Genomic DNA, 25,528 nt, shown 5'->3' on the forward strand with positions numbered 1-25,528 from the left:
ATGCTCTATATCTAGCCACTTTCTCGAAAATATATCATAGGAAAAGTTAAAAATAAAGAGAAATTGATCTTCTTTATTTGATTCCAAGCAATCAGACTGCAAACATATACCATTATAAATCTCTATTTTCATTATAAGCTACAAGAAGCAGAATGCATGATTACTGTTATCAATTACAAATTTGTTCTAAAATCATGCCCTAATCCTTTCCAATTAATCCAGCAATGCTTGAACCCCTACCTGTATATATAATGGACCGAGATTTAAGATATGAATTGTTTTTTAGATATGAAATTTCCCTTGGAACCCTACAATGAAAGAACCCTGATCTGAAATCTAGGATTTTCAAGATGCTCGATCATCTAACAACAGAAAAGGTCATCTTCAACTCATAGCATCAATACATGATCTAACATGGAGCAATGCATAACTCTTCTGGTCAGTTAATACTGTCGACTAGCCCAAAAGAAAGTAGATCCACCACGATATGCATCGTTTGATAGCTTTTGGTAACTTCTAATTGCACTATTTACCACAACCTAGTCTTACAGTATACTCATTCAAAATTTATGGCACAACCTTTAAATTCAGAAAGAACATGTGCATAGTATTTCTAATGCATCATCCATGCATTGAGGTTAATCCTAGTTGAATTTATGTATAAATTTTAGCTTCAGATTTAATTCAGATTGTTCTTTATTTCCATGTTATTAGGCTCAAAAATTTTGCAATCATATCGTGTAAGAATACGCATAAGTTAGAGAGTGAAGTTTATTACAACTGTGTGGCACAGCATGTTTAGGTTCCCTAAGTTTGCCCTGCATAGCTATTCTACTACTTGTGCTTCAGATCTCAACCATTAATATCTAGCTAGAAGGACCGTTCTAGTACTTGATCTACCTGATCAGTTCGAAATAGATGGCTGTGACTGAGTGGTAGAGAGTTGCAAAGGATTAACTGCAGTAGAACACTAAAATGATATAAGGTGAACGTAATCTTGGGTTATAGCAGGTAAGCAAATTGCTCAGTAGATTCTCAAATCACCCACCTACAGAACAAGCCACTATAATTATGGAGCAATCATTTAGGGCAATGTATAGAAAAATGTGGAATATATTGCTCATCAGTTCGATAATTGACGGCTTTTCCATCGATTAAAGCATACATAGCCCAACCTCATCGCTCCACTGAAAGTGCATTAATGAGGATCTTCTCATTAAATAACTCCTTCAGTAATTACCTCATTAGTTACGACTGCAACTTCCAAACATGCATGACACATGATTCGATTAGTGCTATGACTTGGGGCCTGATTAACGATCTCGTCAGTGTTAATGCAAATAGAGGCCTAATCAATGCTAAATAAATATTATGTGGCTGGCTTTCATAAGAACAATATTATTTTTATAAATATTTAAATAAATTACCCTAACTTTCTTCTCTCTGTCTTCTTCACTTTGCTCTCTTGCTTTAGATTGTTCTTCTTGAAGCCTCTCCCTATCCCAGGCGAAGTCTCCTCTTCTCTCCAGGGATCTCTTTTTGGATCTCTCACTTAGCTCCAAGACCTCCTAGCTATTACTACATGTATACACCCATTATCATCACTAAAACAAGCCCAGGAGAACTTTTTATATGTGCACAAGTGAAATGCCCTTACTCTCCTAGGAGAGTGTAGGCGTTCCTAGCAGATTTGTGTCATCATAAAATTTAAGGATGTGTGCTTGAAACAGGGAAAAGAGAGGTCAATATAAAGCTGTGCTCTTTTTGCTCCCAGTACTTGAATCAATATGGTGATATTGACCTCAGTTTTGATATCACGATATGTATGGGCAAAAAGACAGTAAAAACTTTGCAATGTTAGCAAAGTATAAAGCTAGAATCCTTTGCTTTGCCCCTCGCAGGATTTGCTGAACTTAGAGAAACTATGGATATTTGTTAGCTGAGTTAGATGAAAGCTTTGAGTGGAGAGCAAGGTATGCCGTACCGGAACCGGTAGGCGTACCGGTCGCCTACCGGATACAGGTTCGGACCAGTTTGAACCGGTACTGAACCGGCAAACGAAGGGGCATCGCGGAAGGGAAAAAAAAACAAAGAATCCGCGGGCGCCCGCGCGCCCGCGTTAGATGCCACAGTGGCTTAACTGCCACTTTGTAGCATTAAAGGCCCAGCCCGAGGGGGCCCCGCATGAGGGAGCCGCGCGCCCACAGGCGGGCGCCCGGGCGCGCTGCCCCGATACAAATCGGGCTTGTACCAGTGCGAACCGGTCCGGTTCGCCCGACACATGGCTTGTACCGGTGCAAACCGGTTGAGGCCGGAACTGCTTTCCACAGCCAAACCGGACCGGTCCAGTACAGGCCGGTTCAGCATACCTGGAGAGTTTGATAAAAAACTTGGTAAATAAAAAAAAAAGCTAGCCCTATTTTGATTTTCAACTCCCTTCTTTCTTCCCCTCCCTTCTCTATTTCTAATCTTCTACTAGAGACTACTAAAACTTGATCTGACTTGTGTTTTTCCTGAATCATGGTAAAAGTTAGACAATTGATACTGCTTCCAATTTATCTGAGTTCTTCAAGATGATGAGAGGGCATCAGTCCTCTCTAGGCATTGGCTACACAGAACAATCCTCTGCTGGCAACTATTTCTTTGATGTAAACAACCACTTCTATCTTGGTCCTTGAAAGTCTTATTATGGTTCAAATGCTATGCGATGAATTGGTTCCAATTAATAAATTTAGCAACACTGGAGAGAAGGAAGCATGGAAAGAAGGCCTCTAACATAACGCCTGATATGTAGTTTAACTGCTGTAACAGTGTTGCTTGGTTTTGTAGTCTTCAATATGATAAAACTATGACAATGGCTTGGTATCATGATGGGGGAGATTTAGGTTCATTTCAGACATGGAGATGAGACCAGGATATCTAAAGAGGAGAATAAAACAGCAGGTCCTTCATTTGACTGCCATATGACCTCGATTAGTGGTGGCATGGATAATTAGAACGTTATTTTATCAAATAAATCTTGAGCAGGATATTTACTTAAATATTTCAAATAATAATATGATTTTCAAAAAAAGCCCATACAAGTTTTGCAATCCTAGTAATGGATCCCATACCACTACCATGCAGGTAAAGAGTCGTCACCCCCAGAACGGGGTTCGGTTCAATGTACTGAGACTCAATATGCCTCTTGTACCGAGTCTCGCTTCGATGCCGGTATGATATGGTATGCCTAGCATGGGATGGTACATACCGGTATGGCAAGCCTTGAGCACATATATGTGTCTGTATAAGTCATACTAAATAGAGGTACTGATTAGGAGTCGAATAACCGCATTGAGAGAGAGAAAGCGCGCCAAAAACTGTATCGTGGCATTAATACATAGAAAGAAAAAATCAGAAGTACCACTATTTGCACTTAAGGACATTACTAAAATACATTAAAGAAACTGTAGCACACTTTCAACAAAGACGCACATGCTGAATCTGGAAAAAAACGGGTTCAAAATGTTGAAGTTCCTTTCCAGGTCATAGCATCATGTGGATGAACATTTCATTAACTTTTACTAACCTGTAAGAGCTGTCGCCGGACAAAAACCCAATTTGATTTGCGATTTGTGGACTGGGGACAAGATGAAGTGATCAAAGACAGAAGCTGCATTTAATAAAATATAATTAGCTCACTCTGTCAAAAGTTATGCATATTACAGAGAGAGATGTACACAAACATACCTCAGCTACCTTTTGTCTAAGCTCGCTGGCAATTCCTACCCAAGACCAAATTGATTCCAAAACTTGGCCATGATTCAAACGAATATCTACAGCATTTGGATGAAAGAAACGGGTTGCAATATCCATTGCCACCTGACATTTTTCACATGTATGGTTGAGGCATCCAAAACCACAGCTCTATACAAGACAATGTAAACACGTATTTTAATTGTGTGTTGTAATTGCAAAAGGTCAAAATAGACACTGGCATTTCACAAGCACTTTACTAGTCCAAGGAAGATCCCATATAAAGATGCAGATTTTGGAGTATATATCACACATCAATAAAACAAGTCTGGAGAAAATTCATTAATCATAAAGAGATTTTATTAGATAAACCTTTCCAAATACTTGGTTATTTGAAACTTAAACTCTCTTGCTTTCAATGATTCAGTTCTGTTAAATATATGATTTTTTAAATTAATTATTCAGAGGTAGAATAATCTAGAGCCAATTTTAAGAATTCAAGAAGAAACGTCTTAAGAGTAAGGACAAGTTATTCACCCATGATAAGCAAGGCATACTGTTAATCCATTGAAGCAAACTTAGACAAGATTAATTCAATAACTAAAAGTAATGGAAGACTGAATAGGACAAGATAACACAAGCATCTCGACACTAATACTTAATTGCAAATCTTAAGAAACACACATCAACTGAGCATATGGAGTAAACGATGGCAAAATCACCAGAAAAACTATTGAACATGTTAGAGAGTAGAGACTACATCAAGACAAATCGATAGTGTTGTTCAAGGACTGTGAAGGAGATCAAAAATCTGACGCTTGAAGCTGGAATCACTAATCTGACCTAGTAGGATTGTCTCTTCTTCCTCAGCGACCTGCAACAACTGATGGCACAAGAGTCGCAAAGGGTCCGATTTTTGAATGTTGCCAATGTTGGAAATAACCAGCAATAGGAATTTTAAAACCAGCAGGGAGAAAGATGGGGGAAGAGAAGGAACATATTTTTTCCGAAGGATCAAGAAAAAAAAAAGCAGAGAAAAAGGAAGTCAAACTTTCCGTCCCACATATTTTGCAGAGACAAAACTACTCATGGAGGTGGAAGAAGTTAAAAGCATGATCCAAGCTGATTCATAATTATGAACAAAAAATTGAGTGTCGCAGTCCCATTAAGAAGGAATATATGCATAAAAGAAAGAACACAAGGGCCAGTCAGTAAAAGTGCAATTCCTAAATAAGAGGCCAAGTGCTCATGCATAAGGCTGAAGAGTCAAGTAAAATGAAGCCAACAACATGTAGGCCAAGCTAATGACTGAGAGGGATCGGGTAAAGACTACCATCGATAAGAGTGACGACGATGATTATTAATTATTGAGGAACCTGCAAATGGAACGACTAAGCATAGTAAAAGTTGTTGCATAATGCACTTAGCAATTTAGATATTATAAAGATTTAACATATTTAGCCAAGGTCTAAAGTTTCGGCTGAAATCGATCCAGAACTTACAGAAAGTTTTGGTTTTGGTCAGCTTCAGCTAGTTTCAACTGAAACTACCATTTTTTGTTTTTATTTTTATGTTGTTGCACAAGTAAATATGTATAATACTTTCTGAAGTTCATCAATATGATTCAATCACGCATTTACTTAAGGCACTAATGGTCTAATCCATGTTTATTTTCATCTAAAATTTATTAGTTATGTGGTTATCTTGATATGTGTTTGAAAAAATTATAAACAACATTGCAATATATATAAAGCAAAGATGTTTGTGCATGTCTAGGAGCTTTGATGTTATTTTGGAGGGTGACATATGTAATTAATTTTATGTTTTTGTATATTTATCTTATTAGTCTATGAATGATTGAGATATTTGGTGTTTTACTCAATATATTAGTACATTCATGTGACATAATTTATGCATCAAGTGTCAATGAAACTTAATTTCAACTCCGAACCACTCAAATAATATAAATTATGACTTTAGATGACTTAAATAAAATAATATGCTACAAAATAAGTTATCTTGATTTATTTTATTCTTACTTTCCATTTTTCTTGATTTTTCAAATTTTTGACAGAAACTCCAACACTTGGAGTGAACTTGCCAAACCGCCGGCCAAAACCAAAAAATTGCAAGGGGACTGAAACCGAAACCAAAATTGAGTTTTAAAACTTTGATTTTAGCAGTGTAAATATAGAACCATTCTCAGGAAGGGAAGCATATCTTGGCATATCTAAGCAAGACAAAGGCACCTGAAGAAGACCCTTTCACTTGATAACGACAATATCCTCTTAAAAATTTAAAGATTAAGGAGATCTTCATGAGACTTCCATCTAAGGGGCAGTTGGGGAGTACTGTAAGGATGTTGCGTAATGGTAAAGGACCATACCTTAATAACCTCTGCCTCTGTTAGCGGTGATGCACCTCCGATAATGTCAAAATCACCCTATCATAAAAGAATAATTTAGTTTATAACTGAAAAGTGTTGGCTACGTATGTGGTTCAAAAACAGCATATAAAAGAAAAAAGATATGAGAATGAGCACAAAGAAATCGTATAAATTATCAGTAAGAAACTGCGCAGACCTGGAGGAAACGATTAGGAGCAGAATGGCCAATTGCTCTTCTATAAACCCACGATATTTCATAACGTTTGAATGACAATTTCTGCATGTGTATCGTGAATATGAGAAACACTGTGCAAATATTGTTCATCACAAAATATTGTATCAGAGGGGGGGGAACAAAATAAGTGCAACATTAAGATCAACACAAGAAGTCCTCTATTCTCTAAACAAAGCAAGCAAAGTCTCAGTAATTTTATAGCTTATAAATTAATAGCCTAGCCATTGTTAAAAAAACAAAAACATGTAACGAGCAGATTAATGCTAATACTGGCCTGTTTTAGTGTCTCTTGACTTTTATTGCCCACTACCATAGGCTTTCACAATGAAATAATACCATGGCTGGAAATGGGACAGAATGTCGTTTGGCCAACCCTCATTGTGGCCACCCATCACCCAAGCCAACCCAAATTGTTTAACTTAGGCCCAAAGCCAAACCTAAGTAAGAGGCCAAGCCCTGAACTAAGGTCTAAATGGTCCAAACCGTCATTAGTCAATGGGTTGCCATCACCATTAGTAGAAAAGAGGAGGCTAATGGAGTCACAAGTGGGTTTTGAGTGTTGGAGATTCAATTCGAAGGGAATAAGTAGAGGGGAGGATGCTAGGGGCCAGAGGAGCTGACTTTAAGGGGCAAAAGAGCAGATGGGAAGGATGCTAGAGGCAAGGAAGTGGTCATCACAAGATTCTGGTTGGGGAATGCTGGTGGAGTAGGAAACCTAAGGTATAAGTGAAGGGACGGTGACGGAGTTCAACCAATAATAGATTTGCTGGTGAGTAGTTGCCTGCGCTAATAGACAATGGAGCCACAGTGGAGAGCATAGTGGGAAAGAAAGAAGGGAGGATAGGAAGGGTAGGAGAGGAAGGGGCAAAGATGAATGAGGAGGGAACAACTGAAAGATGGATATAGGAAAGCAAGAAAAGGTTAGGATTTCTTTTTAAGAAAATCAATCCTAGCAGATGCTAGGGGCCAGAGAAGCTGACTTTAAGAGGCAAGAGAGCAGATGGGGAGCAGGCTAGAGGCAAGAGAGCAGATGGGGAGGATGCTAGAGGCAAGTGGCCATCATGAGATTCTAGTTGGGGAATGATGGTGGAGTAGGAAACCTGTCAAGGGACGGTGATGGAATTCAACTATTAACAGATTTGTTGGTGAGTAGTTGTCTGAGCTAATAGACATTGGAGCCAGGGTGGAGCATGGAGAGAGAGAGAGAGAGAGAGAGAGAGAGAGAGAGTAGGGAGGATGGGAAGGATAGGAGAGGAAGGGAAAAAGATGAAATAGGAGGAAACAGCTGTAAGATGGATATAGAAAAGAGAGAAAAAGTTAGGGATTTTTTTTAAGAAAATCAATCCTATTCACCCATAAAAAGGAATTGGACAGATATGACGAAATACACAAAATGTATTTGATACATCTGTTATAATAAAAATATTTTTGCTCATTATATATTTTTTTTTGGATAAGGTTGAGCCAGGGTTGATCCAGAAGAATCACTGGACTCGATGTGGACCACTTTGGTCACTACGAGTATTCAGGAGGATCACCTAACTCGACGTGGACCACTTTGGCCACTACGAGTATCAAAGAGGATCACCAAACTTGATGTGGAACATTTTAGCCACAACGAGTATGACCTGTATTAGTTAATAATTGTAGTGTTTAGTGTTGCAAATGGTCCTACACCATCTTGAGGCCAGATTTGACTAGACATAATAATAATGGAATTACACAATGCCAATTGCTTATTTAAGTGTATACTCTTTCAGTCTTTCTAATTTTACTGCTCAAAAGCTTTCAAACATCTATTTATCTCCTTACATTTTGTTCTTCCCTTCTTGAATCCAATAAATCCAAAAAAATGCTAGTTAATAAAGTTTTTTCATGGATATATCTCCACAAGTGTAATATTTTATTCAAGAATTATTATCACCAGCATGACTTATATTTGTCTATATGATTCAATAATCATGTTCCAAGCACTTAGAACATGTCCATTTCCCGATCAAAACAATGAAATCTTGATAACACATTTCAAAAAGTTCGTTTTTAATCATGTACCAGGATGGAATGGCATGGTATGCATGCCAAATTGGATCTTAACAAAAATACGCATCATATCTTTATTTTCAATTTTTAATTATTTTTATATTTTTAATATGTTAACAATCTGATGACCTGGTGATCCAGCCCCTTGGCCAGGTCAACTTTTGGCCCAAATCTGAAAATAATGCTACTTAGGCTAATTAGGCTATTATGGATGTTATTTCAACATTACCGATATCCTTTCTCATGACTTTCTTGCCAAAGCCCCCTAAGACTTCACTACATGTGTATAGGCCCTATACCATCTTAGTTGATTCTCCATAACTTGTGCTTAACTTATGGAGAATCAAGGCTCCTCTAATACACATATTTCTCACTTCATCTTATTTATGCTACCTTCAAGTTTTTTTCTTGGAAATGCTTTACTGCAAAACACTTTCAAGTTTCACCTGTATTCTCCAAAAGTAAGGGAGAAAAAACTCCAGAATAAATGTCCCAAAAAACAACATATGTGATAGACATATGGACAATATAAAGGAATGCGCTTCAGCCCAGATATTATCCAATGCACGTTCCGTCTATTTTTTTATATACTATATACAGATGTTTATCCGATGGTAAAGCAATCATTTGTTAAGTGCAAGATATGTTAGAAGCTTATGGCCACAAAAGATTTTACCAGTTTTTTAATGGAATAGGTATGCCAAGAAGAAACTATGTAATATGAATTAAGAAGTAAATTAAAAAAAAAAGAAGGTTTGAATAAAAGATGCTTGAATCGAGATTACTAACTGATAGCCACAATTCAGCTAATTACAGAAGCACATGTCAAAAGAAACTATAATATACTTCTAGGAGCTCATGACAATCTTTTAGATGGAATACCTGATTTGCTATAATCCAATTAACAAACGGTGAGCGCAACTCATGACAGAGCTCAAGCATATTTCCTCCTTGAGTTAAAAGCTTGACAGTGTTCCTTCTTGGTGCAGTTTAAAAATTAGCAATCCAAGATGTGATAAAATAATATATGGTTTCGAAGAAACATAATAGGGTGATCTTAACAGAAAATAAGAAGCAAACCTGTCCGATGGATAACAGCCATCAAATACACACATGGGTGATATTTCCATTCTCTTTGCACAATGCTGTTTAAACATTTCCTTGCAAGCTTCGGTGACAATGTCGCGCAGTTCAAGATCTGATTCTGTGTACTGTATAAAAGAAGGCTCATTTTTTGTCATTTTTGCATTGTCATCATGTTGGCAATGAGATTTCGTTATTAACCTCTCCTCGTCAAATATGGTAGACACAACTCGATCATAAACATATGTATGCTCTTGTGTCTGTATTGTCCGCAGCATATCTGCATGAGAAGCACGGGTAGATTAACTGATTAAAATGACCAGGGAAAATCCACAAACAAAATTGTCATATAGCATAAAACTTTATAGCAAAATTAGGCAGCAAATATATGTTGTATAAAATCAGTCTATGTAGGGGTAAATCAAAGTCTTAAATACTGGTGGGACGCCCACTGTGTCACTCAGGACCCTCGAGAGTGTTGGGATATAGCACCATCCTGAGTATCAGGATAGAATGAGTCAGGAAATGAACTAAGACAGGATGGGAGATCCGCCATCCTGAGTGTCAGTAAGTGGGCTGTCCCGTACCACGAAAAAATTGGAACAACCCCGTGATAAGAAATGAGACAAATGCAAGTCCGAGGACACAGCATGTAACCTTCAACATCAAGTTGCAATTATGCATGATTTTTTAGTAAGTTTCCCACCCTCCGAAGCATTTTTCTGTCTATATAACTCATAGCTTAATTTTGACACCTCCGTTTCCTTCCATAAAATTAATATATAATTAAGATATACATAGCTGATATCAAAGAAAGAAGTTTAAGTGCTTGAGTTTTCAGCATACATACATTGTAAAGAAATAAAGGAGTATAGTTTCAGTAAAGACACACATTCAATTTTCCAAATTATATTTTGTTCCCATGGTAACATCTATGCTTGCTTCCTCCTCACTTTTAGTACAATAGAACATCTTATTAGTTTTTAACATAGCACTTTATCCTACCATTTTAAAGTATAACTCTGGAAAGCAACTCACCTCCTCCTCCCAAGATCACTCATGGACAAGACAAGTGGGCCTACTTTCTCGCAAAAAGCCTTCCCTCCAGTAGAGGCCTCTTGCTATTTTTGGTCCACAAGAAATGTTAAAAAAAAAAAAATCAAAGAAAATAGGCAGATTCATAAGTAATCTTAGGATGGAAGTGCTTCTATCTTCAAGGAAGACACTTTGAACCATTATCTCTCCTTAAAATATGGACATCCTGTATATGCACAGAGAAGGCTCAAGAAGGAAGAAGAGGACCTAGCATGTAGACATCTTCGTTTACAAAAAAAAAAAAAAAAAAAAAAAAAAAAAAAAAAAAACAAGTCTCTTAAATCTTAATAATCCTATATTTTCCACTTCGTGAGCATTAGTATTTAGAACAACTCCAGTAGGTTTCTTTCTTGTCATGCGTTCCAATGCTAACAATGCATGTTGCTAGCTGAATGCAACATTTATATATAAACTTTAAATGCCCATCTGTTTTGAAACTAGTAAAAGTTGAGCCAGTCAGGATGGTGATAGGTTGCCATAATAAAAGAACCATGATTAACATGCAAATTTAAATTAGAGAGATTGTCAACCAACTCAAAACAGACCTTGCAAATCGAAAAACAATTAGGCCTTGAATTCATCCTTAAGCATACTTTACTAATACATTCATATGTCATAAAAATTGAAAGCTAATATCTAAATAAAAAATAAAATGGTTGTTATTACATATAAGAGGTTATGCATAGGATGATACGAACTATGACAATCCAACATCCTGTTCTTCTCAACAACCCAAGGGTACTTTAAAGGAATGGTTCTTAATTTTGCTTCAAATTCTCATGCTCGGACCTATAGTCACACAGTTTCCTAAGGATAAGGACTGCAAAATTGCAATGATATATCAAAAATGGATAAAGCTAACTAGGGTCAAGAAAACTGGTGGCTTAACATCTTGATGAAGGGAAGAGAAGAGATCTAAATAAATCTAAAACTTTTGCAAAAGGACCTCTCTAAGATTTCCAGGATAGAATATGGTAGTAAAGAATAGAATTAAGGGTTGAGAAGCAACAGAAAGGGTTATAGGACTGAGGTAATTTTATGGCTGCTGTGCATAGGTCTTGATACAGAATCAGATTGGTAAGTTTTGAAAGCAAAGGATGGTTAGGGGCAAGGCTATAAGGATATTCTGATTGCTTTGGTAAATTCTATGGATGTTAATGGTCCTGAGGGATCAAAAAGAGAGGAAAGCAAACTGAAATTTGCTTTAAATATAAATAGATCTATCAGTATGTCAGCTTATCTTAGTAACGATGATAGAGAAAATCAGTAAGAGAATAAAAGAAAGAAAGTAGATTATAGAAGAGACTCATAAGAGTAAAGGAGGGGGGAAAGGAAAAAGGAAAGATGGTAAAAGAGGACTAAAAACCTTGGGTTTATTCATTTTCTTCATCCAAAATCAAGGTTGTCTTTAGTGGTACTATGACTCATACCGATCAAGTACCAGGTCAATACACAATAGCATACTAGCTAGGTGTCAGTTCAACCAAAATGTATTTTTTAGTGTTTTTAACTTTGTTTAGAGAAACGGAGAGAAGGATGAAAGCAAGGTTCGCCGTACCGATACCGGATCCCGTACCGATGCCGCACTAGATAGGTGTACCGAGTGTCGGTATGGAAAGGTACGCGGTACGCCAGGCGTACTGACACTAGCGTACCGGTACAGTACGCCCGATACTGACTGGTACAGCATACCATAGATGAAAGTGAATGGAAAGCAAATATGGAAGGTTGCGAGGCAAAGGGTGAACTGGGGAATCAATTGAAGGCAAAGGGGTCGTTAGGTCAAATCTTGGTGCTGGATGATGTCAGGAGCAAGAGCAGCATCAATACTAGTTTGATGAAAGGAAAATGGATTGTAGGCAGAGTGAGGGGGGTGGCACCACTTGCAATCAAGATTAGATTGAGAGAGAGAGAGGGTGGATAGGTTGAAATGAGAGGGGGTGACTCGCTTGCCATCGAGCTCGGATCAAGAGAAGGGGATTGATGGAGGGAGGGTGAGGGAACAGCACAACTCGCCATGAGAGAGAGAAGCTAGGAGAGAAAAGGAGTCGATTCAACTCAGGATTTGTGAGGGCAGTACATAGGACAGGGGTTGGGACGTAGTGAACAAACTTGGTACCGCCTGAAGTCAAGTGGAACTAGTTAGTTGGGCTAGGTCCAGCTTGATTCTGACTATTTCAATTCCTGCCCTTTTTTGAAGGGCTGAACCATCGGAGTTTGACTTTGATTCAAAACAGTACCCACAGAGCAGGCGGTTCAAGGTTGTTTGGCAATCTTTGAGCAAAACAACTAAACAATCATGGAAAGCTTGTAGCGCTCTTTGGAAGCAAATTTAAAAGAAATCAAGAAAACTTGAAGCCAATGAAATCCAATTTCCAAAATGAAGCTCATGGTGCAACAACAAATAAAGAACTTCGATCAAGTAATGCAAAAATCAAATTTCTGGCCAATCTGAAAACATAAGATAAACAATAACTTTGATATATGTATGACTTTTAGGCTCATAATTTCTAGTGAAAATGAAAAATCTCAAAACAGACAAGACTATCTAAAATTTGCCTAGACTTAGATTCAAAAATAGAATAATTGGTTATTTCTTTGAACCTCATCCTCAAATCTTCTTGACAATCTTTAAATGCATGCCCCAAGGACGGACATATTAATCAATATGAAGTTTCTTAGAAGGTTTAAAGTACCAGCTAGTAACAGGCAGGATGGGGAATAGCATATTGACTTATATGGTATTGGTACAATGCTTGGACTTGGTACACCCTGAATCAACAGAAGGTATGAGTGTTATGCCGACTCCAGTAATGTTCTATTTGTCACTACATGGAGCTATTGTATCATACCACACAAGTAAGACAATTGTACATGGCTCACAGTTAAGACTTAAAACCTTGTTTTTTCATATATTTGCTTAACAACATGTTTCATTCATGTCTTTTTTATGGGCAATTCTCTGTTTTACTTTCTTATTATTGGAAAACACAAGCCCAAACTTAAATTGCACATGAACGATCACTCATTAGAGGCAATGTTGTCATTTTTGCCCTAATTAGTGACCACCCAGCTTTTTTAATAAGAACATGGACCGCACGGACAAATTAACTCCATGTGGCATCTTTCTCACCTCTCCTTTATGTCTCCTTTCTCTCCTCTATTTCTCTCCCAACTTCTTCTCTCTTCCTCTCTAATTCTTCCCTATAACAATACGTATTTATTCCCTATTCTACTTGTTTTGATACATCAATAGGACCATAATATGGTGTGAAGACAGAAAATCCTTCCATATGTCTAAACCGGAATAAGGATTCCAATATTCCTCATTTGTTGATCTTAGGAGTAGATCAAGAAGTTAAGGTGTCCTTCAATGATTCAAATTTTGCAGTACGGTGGCGTTTTGATTTTCCTGTGGAATAGTATGCCACATATTGTCCCATCCCGATGCTTAGGAATGAGTGGCATCCTAATCATAACTACTCGGGCTTTCCATAGACTGTGGAGAGTAAAATGGCCACTAAAGCCACGAATAAACCACCTAGCCCCCCATATATAGTGCACAAAAGCTGGTTTAACTAATCATCTCAGGTATGCAAAGCAAAGGGGGAGGAATCCTAATTCGCCCACTCCTCCGTTATCTGCCGCCACTCCCTGGCCCTCCTCTCCCCCCTGCACAGGTGTCACCTTCCCAGCTCAGCTAGGAGGCGGGAGGCAATGGCAGAGTGGACCATGAATGCTGCAAACTGCCTCCGTCCTGCATTTCGACGGTAAAATATGGTTCCTTCTCCACGAATTGGAGTGGCCTATGAACGCATTTAATCTCTCCCTATGCGAAGTGGCCCACGAACTTTGTTGCCCCCTTCGACACCAAGCCGCCCTCGTCCTACATCATTTCAGCATTTTAGTGCTTGTACCGGTTCCAGTTTCACGTTGATACAATACAACACAAATGGCATCCTCTCATTCCAAAATATTTAAAACCTTGGTATCACTCCAATTTAACAATCCAATGATCAAGTTATTTTGTTACCCTTCACTAAGTCTATCAATCAATACTCAATTGGTGCATAAAGAATGCACGGACTTTGCACTTCAATACCACTATTGCAAGTTGTCTATCTCTTCCTAATCTTTAAACACCCTTTATGTATGCTGAAGCATGGAATCAGAGTTGATCAGTTGCTGTGATGACATACACAAAGAACAGTACAATGTCTCACTTATGAGGTTTGTATCTTCTATGAAGTATATAATTTCATGGTATACTCCTTGATTTACGCAAGTCAACTCCCAACAGATTTTACAACTTGCTTGATTAAAAGATCAATATGCAAAGGTGCCCCTGAAAATGAATTTTGATCAAAGCTGGATAATCTTCTTCCATAAGCTGCAAATTTAATTAAATTAGTTTCAATAATGAGACAATTGCAAAGAACAAATTGTCAAAAAATGAGTTCATTTTCACCGTAAGCTGAGGATTTTGTCTTTTCTGGTTCAATGAAACATGGATTGAGAAATAAAGGACGGTATAGAATCTTTCAAAGTTCTCCTGGGCCATGCTTCTAATAATGGAAGAGCAACATAAAAATTTGCTTTGGGGCACATATTGTGCTGCTTAAAAGAAGTCTTTTTGATTTTAAAGATGGTTTGAAATAAATAAATGAATAAGTGAATAAATCGTTCATAACACCATCTGAGAAGTGCTTCTCAAAGAAGTAAAAATCGAAAGTGGCTTCTAGGAAAAGCTAGAGAAAACTAGCTTCTGACTTTTGCAATTGAGAGCTTGCTTACTGTCAATAATGGCAAAGTAGTTCTATTAACATGTGACTACCAGACACAATTTACAAAAAGGCACTTTTGTTCAAGAACTTAAAGTGGACTTTTGAGAATGACTTTTTAGAAAGCTTTAGCAACAAGAAGCATGCTCTAAGACACAATAGGAAGTAATGTTGTCATGAATTTGCTGAAATGAAATCCATATCAACCTTCCAAAAAAATAATAATAACAATAACTTAAATAATTGATTATCCTTGCAATCAAATGAGTATAATTCAGCCTCGAAACATAGTCTTACCATTTAGCCATTCATCTTCCATTCGTGGAGGCAATTCGCGTTGTAGAAGTTCGGTTGCAGATGGACGATCAGATGGACTAGGAGACATTAAACGCCGAAGTAGGGTTGACTCATGAGGAAACTTTGCAACCCAAGAAGGAGGAAGCAAACCCTTTTGTTTAAGTTCTGAAAGAACAATATGTCTCTCCATTGCAGTTGCAAAAGGGTGCCACAGCTCAAAAAATATAACTCCTAAGCTATACATGTCCACCTGTAATATGAAGAAAAAATAACTAGAATATTAAATGGTATGCTGTATAATTGAATCATAAAAACCGATCCACTATTAGCTCAGCTTTAGAAATCTTATTCTTTCCTAGTTAGGCTATCCAAATGATTGATTTTTTTTTTAAAAAAAAAGGCACAATTTGCCACATAATTGACATGGAAACCTGACCTTTTCATTAATTTGTGGCCACCTCTGCTCAATTTCAGGTGCCGTGTAAAAATACGTACCCACTTGACTGGTTCCATCCATTGAAACTCCGGTTGTCTCAGTAGGAAAATATTGATCATGATCCAGCTGCTCAAGTTTTAAGAACTTGGCTGAAGATGTAAATGTTCACAGTTATAATTCATTCCTTACAAACAGCGACAGTTTACTTATTACTAACAAGTTTAATCAATAAAAATGAATAACTAGAACACAATTTTGCACAAAGAGTAAAAAACTGCCCCAACAGATATCCGTATTGGGAAACCCCAAAAGAGGCTTGAAATGTGGACACCAATATGCATGCAAAATTTCTTGGTACTAAACGATCAAAAGTTGATTAGTATTTGTATGCAATGACCACTGATAGAAGGCAACTTTAGTTGGCATAGAGAATCTTCAATTACATGCTAATAAGAGAATATGAAAATTATACAAGTCTCCAGGTGAAAAGTAGCTATAACATCGATATTTATGATGCAAGTAAAATAGAAGAAGACTTCATCCTATATTTCTAAGATCTGAGCTGCACAATACTTCATGCTAGAGAAGAGATCAGGACCTTCCAATTCTATTAAAACCATTATTGTTAGTAAGAACGTGCTAGTGAGACGAGGCCTTCCTAGTACACTACTTAAACTGATCTCTAACAATTAAAAGTAGATGCAAAAAAAAGAACTGGACTACCATGCTAGTCACCAGCCTTGAGTTTGAACTTTATCATGTAAAGAATAAATACATGTTGCCTAAACATGACAGATAAAAAGATAGAAAATGTTGAAAAGGAAACAACATCAAGACAATCTTATTTCTACCTTAAATACCAAGTTAGCATTTGCAAAAAGATCATAATAGAGATAATTTGGTAGATAAAGAAACTAAACATAGGAATGATGGACCAGAAAACATACCAAGCCCAAAGTCACCAATTTTAATATCATTACGAACATCAAAGAAAATATTACTAGGTGTCAAGTCACGATGGATGATCCCTTGACTATGTATATGTGCTAAGCCTTCAACAATTTGGCGAAATAGACTCCATGTGTAATCCTTTTCAAAAGAAGAACTATATGATTCGAAATCTTGTCGCAAGGTCCTTCATAACAACAAAAAAGAAAAGTGAAAAAGAAACAAAAGAAGTTGGAGTACAGTCATACATAGAGGTGTGAAAATATGTAATATAGGGATAAAAGATGTGCTAGTGATTGTTATGGTAAAAAATATGAAGAAATCTTATCAAGGAATGAGATGCAATAAAAACAATAGAATGTTTGCATGTCATAGCAACAATTATTGTATGAATATCCAACAGAATGTGCATCAAACTGAAAGAACAACACATTTTCATTCAAACTCCAATTAAAATAATAACATCACTTTATTTATATTATAGTTTACTCAAAGAATATTACGTGAGCATTTAATTGTTATAACATTAGTACTTGTAAAACCTTGACCTTAATTAGCGATGCCCATCCAAAATTATAAAAACACATTTTAAATTACATCACAATGATCTAAAATATGATACGAATTGATTTAAAATGCTAAGGGTATCTCAAAGTTTCAACAAATACAGAGTATTTAAAATTCACAAATGACCAAACAAACTAATCATAAGTTCATAAACCAGCAAGCATAATGTTTCTATCTTTTCAACAAATTCTCCATGTATTTCCCACTAAGATCTATCAGAATATTTGGTGTTCTTGTATACCATGCGTACCATTCACATTATATACTCATGACCAAGGTTTTAAATTCTACAGGACGGGTTGTCCCAATTTTCCTATGGAACGGAACATGCCAACGTCCAGTCCCATCCTGACATTTGGGACAAAGAATGTCCCAAGTCATGCCAATCGAAATGCTGAGACGATGGCAGAATGGTCCTGTCCCAACACATAGGGTGGTACCCCATCCCGGTGTCCTGCGGGATGTGCCGCCAGGACTTAAATCCTTGCTCATGACCACAATGTGTGTACTTTATGAGTTTGTTACCCTAATAAGAAATGCTTTTGTATTTTCGCTTTGCTTTCTGGTTATTAACATAAACTGTAGGAAATTGATGGCATTATCAGCCGCATAAGTTACACATCTTTAGGAACCCACCTAGAAGATCTCCCCATACTAGAAAACAGATTTTCATAAGCATTTAGAAATGAAAATCTAACAAATACAATGGATTCAATATAGAAAATTTTGTACAGATGCTATGCAGCAGCAATGACCAATTAAATTTCAGGATAAAGTAGGAATAAGTGATATACCGAGGACAATACTCCATTTGTATATACAAGTATGTCAATTCAAGTCTGTTATCATCAGTAGCATTTGTTGACTTGACACCCATATAGCTACTAGTAGAACTTTCTGCAGTTATCGAACCCCAAGCAGTATCTCCATCATAATTACCATATTCAGTTTCAACCCATGCCTGGACCTCTCAAAAGAGGTTAAACATTAGACGAGCCAATCTAGTTTAAAACAGGAAAAATGAATGTAGTAACACAACCATAAGAATATACAGGGACAGAGACTGGATTTTCATGAAGTGTTGTAGCTATTAAAATGGATGATTGTTAAATTTTAATTCTTAGTTCTCATACATAAACAAATAATATATTCAAAGTTTTGATTAAAAAGTAAGGTAATCAACATTTTCCTTTTAACAAATCATAATTGCAATTTTATACAAGTTATAATTGTCTTATTGGGAAGTGGAAGAACAATGGGGATAGAGAAAACATGTGAGAAGCAGAAAAGAAGGGGGGAGGAAAGGAGGAGGGGGGGGGGGGGGTGGGGGTGCACTCCTCTTTCTCCTTTGATAGAAACATAAATTAGAAGAACTGCCCAAAGGGGGTTAAGGAGGTTCGGCTGCTTCAATGAGAAACCAGGAAGTAAAGGGGCATGTATTGTGATCCAGCATCCCTCCATCTGTAACATTTAGAGAGAGCTTCACAAACCCAGCAGGGCCATGCCTCCCCCAACCACCAACCAAAAATAAATACAAAAAACACCTACCAACTATTTGGCTCCATCTATAAGGATATAGAATTGATGAGTAAGCATTGTGAAACAAATCCCCATAAACATCTGGTAAGTGCAAGAATCCAACATGAAGAAAAAAGGACTGAACTACCTCACAGATAAGCAACGTAGTTTCATATGAAAATGATAAATTCTAGCCATAACTGCATATCCTAATGAACAGATACAGTGTAAAGGGAGGAAAAATCACAGAAAAATGTGAAAGGCATACTAATGCTGAATGTGGCTATTGTCACAAATTTTTCTAAATTACAAAAAGAAAACAGGCCGTGATTTTTTACTAATACTACAATAACTGCATTGTTGCAAAAACAATTACATAGCTTAGAGCCTTAGTAGCTAGCAATTTTTGGGCAAGAACAGTGCAAATGTAGAGCTATGTGGCCTATGGACCTGAATGAGTCAAAAACTTCAGGTGGCATAGTTACCTTGCAATTTGTTTATGGAACAGGGACATGATCTGCTAAGTCATTGTTAAACTACTCTACCATCCATGATTAAATCAGCTGAAGTCATTTCATAACTGCTGGTATGGCGAGGAGGATGACTTAAACCTGAGAGAGAAGACAAGGTCATTCAGAGGCCAGAGCTAAGTTGGAGATAAGTTGGAGATGAGACTGGGAAGAAGACTAGTATCATCTGCCTAATTGATTTCTCCCTATCAATCCAATGAGGTCATCAAGTGGCAGTTGTTACATGTATCTCAGTGCAAGATCTTGAATGATTCAAATGATATTGTCTGCATCCCACGTAAAGTCCTTGATGGCCTTACAAACTACAAATTGAGATGTTATATGACATCATGACTATATCAAGTTCGTTCAGAAAAGGTGATTGGGTTTCATAAGCCAGCAAGCATACTTAGAAGCACCAACTTAACAGCTGATGTGTTTGGAAATAGGTTGTGATGTGGCCCTCCTTCTAGCGCCAACTGTTGCTGGTGGTCCAAACCGAGAACGATTGGCACAGCGGTGTGAACGGAGTTCCCTTTGAGTTGCTTTGGTTGCGCTCCGCCTTCCGCCGTGAAACCTGCAAGCAAGCCTCGCACCACCACCGGGGTAGTGGGGGCCCTCCGACGATCAAGTCAGAGGAGATCGAAGGAGAAGGAGAAGGAGAAGGTAGCAGGTGAGTTGATACTCTGGAAGATATATCTTACCCTCCCCCCTTCCCCCCCAGCCTCATATATATCAGGCTGGGGGGTTTTTCCGGGGATTCGTCATCGTGTGGCACGATGGGGCTGCCACTGACATGGCCGTTACAGGGCGTCGTGGGGCAGCGCTGGGTACAGCCATGGCAGGGCATAGTGGAGCTCCGCTTTGTACGGCTGTTACAGGGGATCGTGGGGCAGCGCCGGATACGGCCGTTGCAGGGAGTAGTGGAGCAGGGGGCCGCGGCGTGTCTCAGAGGAACAGTCTGTTGTTGTCGAGAGATTGTCGACTCGGGGTCGGATTGCTGGATTAAGGGGCAGCCGACTCGGGGTCGGGCTGCGGAGCCGAAGATATCCGACCCGAGGTCGGATTGCTGGATCAAGGGGCAGCCGACTCGGGGTCGGGCTGCGGAGCCGAAGATATCCGACCCGAAGTCGGATTGCTGGATCAAGGGGCAGCCGACTCGGGGTCGGGCCACGGAGCCGAAGATATCCGACCCGAGGTCGGATTGCTGGATCAAGGGGCAGCCGTAGTCTTCCTGGGCGCGCGCGCCAGTCACGTGGGGCATGGTGGCTAAGTTCCCCCGTAACAGGTTGAATTGTGATTTTGTTCATCAATGGATATCATCAGCTGAAGTCCACATGATTTGTCACCTTGAATCACAACTATCTAACAAATATCTGGTGGTCATGAAGTCAAATTTCGAATACCTGAGAAACAGCTATTTGCATGAAGTAGGCATGTACAAAAGAGAAGGGCCTTCACCAAGTTAACAATGTTATTTTGATATCATGTTACTAGGTAGTAGCATCAGTGAAAGAATCCAATTAGAATGAATTAACTGGTGTTTTTGTGATGTAGGTTAGATGCCAATACTTATAATGGAGTGTTCTTCTTTGCTATCACTTAGTAACAACTTTTGCAGGCAATTAGCATTTTTACTGGCCTGTTTTGGTTGATGATTAGTTACAAAGTCTATAAAATCAGAAGTCTAATGAGCACAAACTACATAATAGTGTGTGAAACTTTCACTTAATGATTAGTTACAAAATCAATAAAGTTGGAAGTCTGATGGGCACAAACTACATAATATAATGTCAAACTACACTACTATGTGCCCATCATACTGCTTTTAATCAAATCCTGAAGATGACTTACAGACGCCTCTCATGGATCTGCTTTGGCTCCCGATGGCAAATGCAAAATATGGTTTTGAATTCAGTCAGGTGAGAACTAGTAACAGCAGCTTGGTAGCTTGACCATTTAATCTGTTAATCAGTCAACGTAAACACAAACCAAATGTTCGAACAACTAGGAAACATGGGAAAAGTTAATAGCAGGTTGGCAGCTTGACCATTTAATCTGTTCAGTCAATGTAAACACAAACCAAATGTTTAAACAACTTAGGGAACATGGAAAAAATGATGATGTATTTTGCAAATTTGAAACTAGGCAATGATATTATTTTGGAATGTTCTGTTAAATATCTGATTATGGTTTAAATTTTAGGAAAAGACTCTGAAAATGAAGTCCTTGATTTTTGGCTTATTGAATGACTCCAAAATATAATGAACGCAATAGAGTTGTTCTATCAATAGAGAATATTTCACATCTGCAATGGGAAAATCTGTTTATTAGAAGAAAAAAAATTCAAGCAATGTATGCACAAAATTTTAGAGGCAGAATGTTAAACATACAGCAATACAAGTAGTCAAGTACACAACTATAGTAAAACTTAATATGGATAACTTGTGAGAAAATGTTTATTGCACAGAGCAATCACAGGAAATATATGAATTATTTTAATGGTTAAAATAAACTCAATCATGTGGGCAGTAGGCACTTATCGTCATTAAGACAATTAAAAGACGATCTTAAGGAAGAATCTTGACGGGTATAAACCAAACAATATTCTCAGTTCGAATTTAACGGGAATCGTAGCCTTCTAGTGCAATAGGTAAACATTCTATGGTGCAAGTATAGACCACTAATGTGCAAAATGGTCAGTGGACACCAAAAGGGCATGTTGGTGGGAGTTGAAACACATCTAGGGGGCCACTATCACAGGAGATTGGATGTTATCAGACCCTATTTTGACATTTGTGTCCCTATTATATGGACAGTCAAATCATTCGGACTAGAAGGCCCTAAGAGGAAGCCTGGATCTCCTACACTGGATCTTAATCATGATGTCATGACATCTTATTGTGTAAATGCAATTAGTTCATATAAAGGCTTCCTAAAGCTATAGAGATTTTAGCTACACTCCCAAAACTTTTATAGAAGTTTCAAAACGGAGTCGAGGTTTTGTAACCAAAAGATAACAAAAATGATCACCCAAGACTCAAGATTCGCCGTACCGGTACCGAACCCCGTACCGGTGCCGCACTAGCATAAGCATACCGAATGTCGGTACGGTACGGTACGCGGTACGTCAGGCGTACCGACACTGGCGTACCGATACCGGTATCCATCGGTACGGGTACGGTACGCCCGGTACCGACCTGTACCGATCGGTACAGCATACCATGCCCAAGTGTATCTCTGGGTAATCTATCATAACAAAAATATTCCAAAATGCATTATATACTTTATTTCAGTTCTACTAGCTAAACAATATCTCCTCTAAAGGTTGAGCACTTCTTTCAGTTCCATTTAGTAATTCCATATCAATGACATATAACATGGAACATGAGCATTGACTACCAAATTTCAACTCAATAAATCAATCTTGGCAAGTGTAAAAGAACCTTGTCCAGCCTAATGTTTAGACAATCCAACTTCTTAATCAGGTCATTGCTCCCTCATACATGTATCTAATGATCAATGCCTTATCCCCTCATATGCCCTTATTCAATAGTGCCAATTAGATCAAGTCATTAGAAAACCACATTTAGATTATTCGCCTCATTGAATCATCTTATTAATCGCCTAAGTAGGATAACCAAAATCATTGACACCTTGTTTTAAAGCCAAATTGGCTCTCAGATTTTGCTGTCAATTTTTCTACCTTTCATTAATTATAGTAACTTATAAGTTCGTAAAGCAGACTTTATGTTTACCCCCAATATTTGTCTACATCAATTACTTTCATGAATCCTTTTTTATAGTATAAGGTATTTTTTATTAATCTTCACCATAACATTTCTAGAAACATTTGCTATATTTACTTATTTCATTATCTTAATGAACAGGCTAACAAAAATAAAGTTTTTTCCCAGATTTTTCAAACTTTTGTTGTTACATCATTAATTCCTATAGATTTATGATTTCAAAAGGTCATCAGTTACGTAAGATAAACGATACCCCTCAATTTATACTCTATCCTTCTAATAAATTACTTGATGACTTAGGGACATATTTTTTTATTATTCAACATATTTTTCCAAAAACATAATAACTGTCATTCTTAATCCCCTAATACAAACCGCTTTCTCTAGTGTCCCATCCTTCATCCAACCAAATTTACTGAACATAACAAAGTTTACTTCAGACATCTGTGGCTTTTCATATTTGTCCATGTCTAATTTGTTATTTGTTCTTTGTAGCTTTTTGAAGCAAGCATGCTAAATTGCAACGTTGGACTTGCTCATAACAGAGCCTTATAACAGTGCCTCCAGCTTACTCACATCAGGAGTTGTGTAAAAGAAAATATTTGCATAATATTAAAAATAGTTGTGTTACAACTACAGCAGCCAAATAATAATATAAAGATATTAGAAGACAAGGATTTGAATGTGGTGCTTCATGGAACCAAATTTGCAAAATAACTAAAAAAACAGAACATTTATGATAATACCAAGGAATGCTGAATTGAGCCATACCTGCCGATTCAGTCCGAACCGAGCCGACCCGGTCAGACCGGATCGGTTCGGCAATGGAAAACGGTTCCAGCCTCTTAGGGGCCGGAACTTAATTGGATCTGGTTGGAACCGGCTGGAACCTACCGGAACCGGCCAGAACCTACTAGAACCGGCCAGAATTAGACGGACCGTCCGGTTCGGTTCGATTTGAACCGGTACCAAACCATACCGGTCACTGACCGATACAAGTCTCGGTACCAGTTCGGCAAGCCTTAGATAATACGCAATATGAAAGGATTGGTGCAAAAACACTGAATTGCATATGTTGGTTTTTTATGCTCATCATCTCAAGCTTCCCCTGTTCATTCAGTAAACCTGATGCAGCACAGCATGTAGCCAATAGGTACTATGACCAACTAAACCATGCCAAGCGTTAGAGGAGCCAGTGGATTCAAAGATTTTCGGCAGATTTTCTTATAAATTTTTCATTAAGGATGTTATCAAATTTTAGCTAGGTTTCCATATTTGTAATAGAATAATTCTAGTATATTTTCAAATTGTCGAGTCCTATTTTGAGTATGATTCGATATCGGGTTTAATGCCCAAATTAGGGTTAGGGTATCATGTCCTATAAACATGCGCATAATACAATGCAAGGGCAGCCTTTAAAATATTAATAAAATTCTTTTCGAGAGAATTTCTTTTACCAAGTGAAGAATTCTTCAATCCAATTTTCTTCTATTTGCGCGTTTATCTTCAAACCATAACCTCGTCGATCAAATCACCCCTTCTTCCTTTCCCTCTGCTCAAAACCACCTAATCCTAGTCGAAGAACAAGTATTCCATGGCAAAAAAGAAACGCATTGAAAAATCATACTTAGCTCCAAATTTTGGAGTATCATATCAATCATCTCAATAAGAGTACAGATTGGGTTATATGGCCAGACCATAGCATTTCACATTTTATTCTGGATTTGCAATAATAGGGATGTATTCATATATGAAGCACCATAAATGCAGGCAGCAAGTGTTTGTATATTCATTCAAAAGTTGCTTTTCACTTTTTAGGAGACCGTCTCTTCAGTACTATTACTTGGGAACCTCGAAATGTGCAAGCTAGGAAAAATAATTATCAGACATGCAAAAATATCATAGCATGATTGGTTCGAAGAACCCAATGACAAGAATATCAGTTACACAATTGCGATCTGAGAGAATATTTTATACCTGATTATCAATAAAATAGTATTTTCAATAAAAGGGCCAAGAATACAAAACCAAAGACATGTAGAAAGCATTCACCTGATAATAGCGAACAACATGTTGATGTTGCAAGCGTGAAAGTGTGGCTACCTCTCTGAGCACCTTGCCATAACGAGAAACATCAAGAAATTTAACC

The 25,528-nt window shown here is 37.7% G+C and overlaps 1 protein-coding gene across 12 annotated transcripts in view; it reads right to left on the reverse strand.

Annotated features, from left to right (window-relative positions):
• Positions 1–25,528, reverse strand: part of LOC103708605 (eIF-2-alpha kinase GCN2) — a 74,269-nt gene that overhangs the window by 19,108 nt on the left and 29,633 nt on the right. For 7 of the 12 annotated variants that reach the window (XM_039130860.1, XM_039130859.1, XM_039130857.1 and 4 more), the window contains 11 exons: positions 25,432–25,486; positions 18,398–18,564; positions 17,036–17,223; positions 16,089–16,237; positions 15,653–15,902; positions 9,477–9,759; positions 9,279–9,375; positions 6,318–6,398; positions 6,122–6,178; positions 3,730–3,906; positions 3,569–3,652 (listed from right to left, as the gene is read on the reverse strand). In XM_039130860.1, the coding sequence (XP_038986788.1) occupies positions 3,569–3,652; positions 3,730–3,906; positions 6,122–6,178; positions 6,318–6,398; positions 9,279–9,375; positions 9,477–9,759; positions 15,653–15,902; positions 16,089–16,237; positions 17,036–17,223; positions 18,398–18,564; positions 25,432–25,486 (1,588 nt within the window). The remainder of the gene's footprint in view (positions 1–3,568; positions 3,653–3,729; positions 3,907–6,121; positions 6,179–6,317; positions 6,399–9,278; positions 9,376–9,476; positions 9,760–15,652; positions 15,903–16,088; positions 16,238–17,035; positions 17,224–18,397; positions 18,565–25,431; positions 25,487–25,528) is intronic. The other 5 variants (XM_039130851.1, XM_039130850.1, XM_039130856.1 and 2 more) reach the window with 5 other exon arrangements.

This window comes from Phoenix dactylifera, chromosome 10 (genome assembly GCF_009389715.1).
Source record: "Phoenix dactylifera cultivar Barhee BC4 chromosome 10, palm_55x_up_171113_PBpolish2nd_filt_p, whole genome shotgun sequence".
NCBI classification, from domain to species: domain Eukaryota; kingdom Viridiplantae; phylum Streptophyta; class Magnoliopsida; order Arecales; family Arecaceae; genus Phoenix; species Phoenix dactylifera.